The 7,153-nt window shown below is 35.4% G+C and overlaps 1 protein-coding gene across 1 annotated transcript; it reads right to left on the bottom strand.

Annotated features, from left to right (window-relative positions):
* Nucleotides 1–3,706: 3,706 nt before the first annotated feature.
* On the bottom strand, nucleotides 3,707–6,923 carry LOC150027490 (uncharacterized). Its single transcript, XM_090302871.1, has 6 exons — nucleotides 6,308–6,923; nucleotides 5,891–6,103; nucleotides 5,609–5,776; nucleotides 5,331–5,509; nucleotides 4,293–4,644; nucleotides 3,707–3,717 (listed from the first exon to the last, which is right to left on the bottom strand). Exons 1-6 carry the CDS (start codon nucleotides 6,921–6,923, stop codon nucleotides 3,707–3,709), a joined length of 1,539 nt encoding a protein of 512 aa, XP_090158997.1.
* Nucleotides 6,924–7,153: the final 230 nt, after the last annotated feature.

Raw genomic sequence — 7,153 nt, 5'->3', positions numbered from 1 at the left:
ACTTGATTCAAGTGAGACATCATTTAGGCATAACTTTTTTACTCAATTCAAATAAATGCATTAAGGTTTGTCCTCTTGTTTTTCAAAGTCACTTAAAAATGGGAGTATTCTTTTCATAAGTTTTCCACCAAGGATCCTTCCTTGGAAATTGGTACCTCTCAAGTTTCTGTTTTGAAACTTGGGGAAAAGTTTGAAGTTCTTTTGAGCCTTTCGCATACGCTTGAAGGGTGCTTACATCATTTGGAGTATTCATGGTGGCTTGTGGTGGTTGAAGGCAGTGGTTGGTGTGCTTGGTGGCTCGGGGTGGTGCCGATTTAGTTGAAGGGTGGTTTTTATAATAATTTTACTGAATCTGCGTTTTTTCGTTTTGCGATTGAATTCTATAATGTACATGACAATGATCTTCCAAATTGCACTTTCCAAAATGTTAGAAGTTGATTTTTTATATTCCGACACTTAGAATTTAGAATATGAAATAACTTAGAATCTGGAATGCATATATATTTTTTGGATTCTACGTTTTGGAATACATATTTGTATTTCAGATTCTAAAATATAGTTGTAATGCATTTTAACATTTATTTTAATTTTTGTATAAATGTTTTTGATTGAAAATGTGATGTAATGTATTTAATAGTGGTTGTTGAATATAAAGATACAATCTCAACACTAGAGCAAAATATCTGACGAAGTAGATAAATTATCTAACGTGGATGCGTTTACACACAATGAAGTGAGTGCCATCTAAAAATGAATCAGTTAGAGGAGAATGCGTTCGACCATTTATAAAAAATGAGGTAAGTGTTGTAATTTCATTTATTACAGTTAAAGATATGTGACATCCGATATTATAAAAATTTGTTGTATTTGTGTAGACACTTGTTATGCGAGATAACGTACTTTAATGGGTGCGTAAGGTGGCATTTGGATTAGGTTTGTAGTTTTTATATTAACGTCTGACAAAGCAAATGCACAACAGGGAAGGAAGAATTGTGTGTTGTTAGGTTGTGAAAATGGTGGTAAATATATGAAATACATAAATAATTTGGAAGTGATTGTAACGGGTACAAGATAGTGTGATCGTCCTTTTAAATTACAAGGTAAACCAATTGCCCACGGAGAAGGTTAGATGTTGAGGCTAATATGTGGTAATCATAACCATGATTTGTCTAATACATTAGTTAGCACCCTTACCCTATAAGATTTAAAGTGGATGAGCATTCGATGGTCATTAACAGAGTTTAGTGAAGCCAGCAAACATATTACTTACCTTGAAAGATCATGATAAGGACAACATCACAACAACAAGGCAAATTTATAGTGTTAGATAGGCATATAAGATCACATAGAGAAGGTAGAACTGAAATGCAACAGTTGATGATGTTGCTAAAGCGTGACAATTATATTCATTGGAGTCAGTGTAATGAGTCTACACAGGTTGTTAAAGATCTTTTTCGGACACATCCCGATGCGGTTAAGTTGGTGAATGCATTCAACATTGTATTTTTGATAGACAACACATACAAAACCAACAAACATAGGTTGCATTTGTAGTAAATTAGGCTTTAAAACGATAAAAAAATAATGGTTTCCCGAGGCGTGAGTAATCATTGTCCGTAAGAACTTATCCGCGGTATATTGCGCAAGTCCCCCAGGATACAACAGGAACTTCCCGGTAATTTCCGAGGATCAGAACTAGCAAGTTACTCTTAAAAGAGTAATACCCAATGGAACCAAGAAATATAATAATAATTAAAATAAAGTAAGTGAGGAAAGAGAAAGTGAAAAAGTGAAAGAAGGTGGGAGGAAGAAGAAGGCACGGTGGTGAATGCTGTGAGGAAGAAGAAGAGGAGAAGGATGTGCAGTAAGCCAGTATGTTTGAGCATTCTCGTGCCTCTTATTTATAGGCAAGGAGAGAAGCTCAAAACCCACGAAAAAGGGGATATGGAGAAAGTTGTTCCGGCGGTTCGGAGGTGACGTTGGAGACGCGCTGGAAATGGAAGAAGGCCACCACAACAGAAGGAAGACCGTGGAACAGGTCTTGCAACGTTCCAAAAACCCTTTCAAACTCAAAGGCACGAACTTGAAACAGAAAGCGAGTGGAGAAACGGATCGCCGAAAAAAATGGAGGAGATATCGCGGTGTTCGTCGATCTGCAACGACCCTGCGGAATGTGCACTGCAACGGTTCGCTTTCTTCTTTAATATAACGCATATTTACAACAATCCCCTGTTGAACCAAGTGGTGTTCAAGCTTTGAAGAATCCAAACCCTTTGAAGGATGTTGAAGCCTTGGTTGTGCTTGCTGTTGCTGTGCTGGTTTAGTCTAGTTCTGGGGTAGTTTGAGTGTTGTAATCCACCCCTTGATCGAATCTAAAGCATAGGCATTCTCAATCTTTGTGAAAGTAAAATGTTTTCAAACTAAGTTTAAACAACCGATTGTTTTATCGAAACAACCGATTGTTTATACTTAGATATTTTGAGAAAAGATTTGAAAACTGTTTTTCAAATGGTTAAGTTGTTAAAACCAAAACAACCGATTGATTCGAGGAAACATCCGATTGTTTGTTTTGGAACCATAACAGAAAAACTGTTTTATCTTTGACTGAGCTTTAAATGATTTAACTGCTTACGCTCCAGTCATTAAATGCTTTGACCAATATTTTAATGCAATTTAAGAGTTTGTTAAGATTTGATAACAAACTACATCTTTGAATAAATTCAGAAAAACAGATTTGAGAATTAATCTTTGACAAGATTTTTGCTAAGAGTTTTTGAGTTTTTCAAAGAGCTGAGATTGCTGAAAGTTTGTGATTGATCAAAGTTTGTGGAATAGGATTCTCCTTGTATTGATTTCAGATTATCTTCTGTAACAAGTGTAATCCTTGTACTCTGTGAAACAAGTTTCGTTTCTGTGTGTGCTGAGATTGGTTGTGTGTTCTTGAGGGGATCAAGATCAACAATCTTAGTGTTGGTGTGTTGGCCAAAAAGAGTGTGTGTCTTGAGGTGTTCAAGGTCACTTTCTTGGTTGTGGTGTAAGTGATCAAAGTGTGATTGCTTAGTGGATTTTCTCAGGGTTTCTGAGAAGACTGGATGTAGCTCTGGGTTTGGAGTGAACCAATATAAACATCTGTGTGCAATCTCTCTATCCCTAACTCTTTAAATTCAGTTTTGTTTGTTGTTTGCTGGTATAAACAACCGATTGTTTCTGTGAAACAACCGATTGTTTTTTCTGGTACTGCTGTTTTTTATTGCTGTTTTGGCAAACTGAATTTCTTATCAATTGTTTCTTGTGATAATTTCATTCTTGTTTTAAAAGTTTGCGAAAACCCTCTTTAAACAATTCACTCCCCCTCTAGTTTAAAGTCATCCATTCTAACATATATTGCAGAAGAAAGAAAGAAGAAAAAAGGAAATTCTAGGTTTATCTAAGATGTAATGCATCAGAACTGGTATAGCAAGCTATATGAACCAGTCTTAGATTGATGAACTTAACACATAGTGTAATTGGTTTAGCAAGCTATATGAACCAAGACACTTAGTATGTGTTAGAGGTTTATCATTCACAATACACCCCCACATCACTTGTTGTTATCATTGTGTTGCGCTACTAGGCCATGCGCGTGCCCGGTATTCATGAGTGCTATAGAGATCTTGTCAAGATCTCATGCAAGCGGCCCCACTTGACACTCATATAGGTGATTTCATCAGGCGTATGCTGCAAATCATACACCACCCATAAGGGATATGAAAATCATTAAAACTTTGTAAATCGTTAAAACTCTTTTACCTCTAAATTTTAACCACAAAGTTTATCCTCTCGATAATGCATTAACTAGCACTTTCACACACACCATAGGAATGGACAAAATTGATTTTGAATCAATATTAGTGCTAGCAGAACTAACAAGTGACTTGTTTTTACCCATATGAACCTTATTCATGGGATCTCCAATCACAAAGATTGGGTTTCCATCACTTGTTTGTTTGCAAGTGGCTTAAGTCTCATTCCCCTCGATGTTTCTAAAATCATTTTTCTTCCTAGGGGTTTTTTCAGAGGATCTTCCAAATTCCGTTTTGACTTGACATAGTCAATAGAAATCGTTCCACTCTTTAATAGCTGTTTCACCAAATTATGTCTCAATTGTATATGTCTATTCTTTCCATTGTAGCTTTTATTTTTAGCTATAGCTATTGCTGATTGGCAATCACAATGCATTGATACAGATGGGGTTGGTTTCATTCCTAAAGGAATGTTTGCTAAGAAGTTTTTCAACCACTCAGCTTCACTACCAGCCATTTCTAGAGCAACAAACTCAAATTCAATTGTTGATCTTGCAATAATAGTTTGCCTGGCTGATCTCCATGTAACTGCACCACCCCCAAGTGTAAATACATAACCACTAGTGAATTTTGTCTCATCTGAATTAGAGATCCAGTTAGCATCACTGTACCCTTCTAGCACAGCGGGAAATCCACTATATTCAATGGCATAATCCATTGTATCTCTCAAGTATTTCATGAGTCTTGCAAGTGCATCCCAATGATCCTGACTAGGACATTGAGTGTATCTACTCAATCTACCTACTGCATAAGCAATATCTGGTCTAGAAAAGCTCATTAAATGCAATAAGCTCCCAATTATCTGGGGATATTGAGTTTGAGAAATAGATTATCCTGTGTTCTTCTTTAATTTAGAGTTAGCATCATAAGGGGTACTCACTCACTTAAAGTCATAGTAACCAAACTTCTTTAGAAGTTTCTCAGTGTATTTTTCTTGGGATAGTAATATATTATCTCCCTTCCTTATGATTTAACTCCTAGAATCACACTTGCTTCACCCATGTCTTTCATCTCAAACTTAGATCCAAGAAACAATTTTGTTTGAAAAACTATATCATTGCATGTACCAAAGATTAGCATGTCATCCACATACAAACATATAATGACATATTCACCATTTTCAGATCTAAAATACACACATTTATCAGCATCATTGGTAGAAAAACCTTCACAAAGTAAAACATTATCAAGTTTTTCATGCCATTGTTTTGGTGCTTGTTTCAAACCATACAAAGATTTTAAAAGTTTGCATACTTTTTCCTTTTGACCTGGAACTACACATCCTTCAGGTTGAGTCATATAAATTTCCTCTTCTAATTCACCATTCAGAAAAGTTGTTTTAACATCCATTTGGTGAATTACTAACTTATGGATAGATGCTAAGGCTACTAGCAATACACGGATAGAGGAAATCCTAGTAACAGGTGCAAAAGTATCAAAGTAATTTATGTTATGTTTTTTAGTAAAACCTTTAGCAACTAATATTGCCTTATATTTCTCTATGGATCCATCAGGATGGTACTTCTTCTTAAAGATCCACTTACAACCAATGGGTTTTGCTCCTTTAGGCAGATCTACTAAGGCCCACGTATTATTTTTCTTAATTGAATCAAACTCAGTTTTAATGGCCTTATCCCAATGTTTAGCATCAGGAGCACTAGTAGCTTCTACAAAACTTATTGGATCATTCTCAACTAGATAAGTATAAAAGTTATCTCCAAAAGATGTTTCCTTTCGCTATCTTTTACTCCTCCTAGCATACTCACTCAAGGTATCACTAGCACTATCTATAGGTTGTTTAGATGTACCACTACTCTTTAGAGGAAAGATATGTTCAAAGAACTCGGCATTTTTCGTCTCTACTATAGTGTTACGTTCAATTATATCACTATTAAGAACTAAAAACCTATAGGCAACACTATGTTCTGCATATCCTAAGAAAATACAATTAGATGTTTTAGAGCCTATTTTCCTTTTCTTAGGATCAGGTAACATCACTTTAGCTAAACACCCCCACACTCTTAGGTATTTCAGATTAGGTTGATAACCTTCCCACAACTCATAGGGTGTTTTACCAGTTTTCCTATGTGGTATCATATTTTGCAAAAAACACGCAGTAAGTAGAGATTCACCCCATAAATTATCTGGAGCATTAGAACTAATAAGCATTGCATTCATCATTTCTTTAAAAGTCCTATTTTTCCTTTCAGCTACTCCATTAGACTCAGGTAAATATGGTGGGGTTACTTCATGAATAATACCTTCTTTTACACAATAATCATTAAATAAAACATATTCACCACCTCTATCTGATCTAATTCTTTTAATTTTCTTATTCAGTTGATTTTCTACTTCCGCTTTATAAGTTAAAAACATGTCAAAAGCTTCATCCTTATGTTTAATTAAATACACTTTGGTGTATCTAGAAAAATCATCTATAAAAGTTACAAAATAATTTTTACCACCTCTAAACATGGTTTGTTTTAAATCAGCAAGGTCGGTATGTATTAAACCAAGAATTTCAGTTTGACGTTCTACAGAGTGACATGCTTTCTTCGTTATTTTAGATTCTACGTATACATCACATTTACTACTTTGTTTGTCATGAATGTTGATTAATCCTAGTCGTTGCAATTTTATAACATACGAAGAATTCACATGTCCTAATCTAGCACGCCATATATCATACGAGTCAACAATATAAGCAGAAGATTTAGATTCATTCATAATTTCATAAATGTTTAATTCAAAAAGGCCTTGATCACAATATCCCTTTCCCACAAAAACATTGTTTTTTGTCATAACAATCTTGTCAGATTCAAATGACACTTTCACCCCAACTTTGCTTAGCAATGCCACGAAGACCAAATTAACTCTAATTGATGACACATGCAGCACATCATTCAAAGCCAGAGTTTTACTAGATGTGAGCTTCAGAAGAACTTTTCCTTTTCCTAAGACAGGAGTTGTCCTGGAGTCACCGAGATATACTTGTTTTTCTCCATCCCCCACACTTGTGTAGGAGGTAAACACAATCTGTTTGCACATATGTGTCTGGTAGCCCCAGAGTCTACCACCCATTTGCTCACATTTGTCACAAGATTTACTTGTGAAACGACTGCCACAATTGTATCTTCCCCTTCGGCTGGATTTTTCTTAGGAGGATAGTCGTTTTTAGCCCTATGTCTGCACTAAGGTGCATGATGACCTGACTTTCCACAGACAAAGCAATTACCCTTTTTCTTGAAAGTGGGGTTAGTTCCACTGGGATGAGAGAATTTATTGTATTTCTTTTTATGATCAAATTTTTT

Source organism: Phaseolus vulgaris, chromosome 5, assembly GCF_051622355.1.
Source record: "Phaseolus vulgaris cultivar YP4 chromosome 5, ASM5162235v1, whole genome shotgun sequence".
In the NCBI taxonomy this organism is placed as follows: Eukaryota; Viridiplantae; Streptophyta; class Magnoliopsida; order Fabales; family Fabaceae; genus Phaseolus; species Phaseolus vulgaris.
The sequence above is the reverse complement of the archived record's forward strand: the minus strand, read 5'-3'. Positions and strand labels throughout refer to the sequence as shown.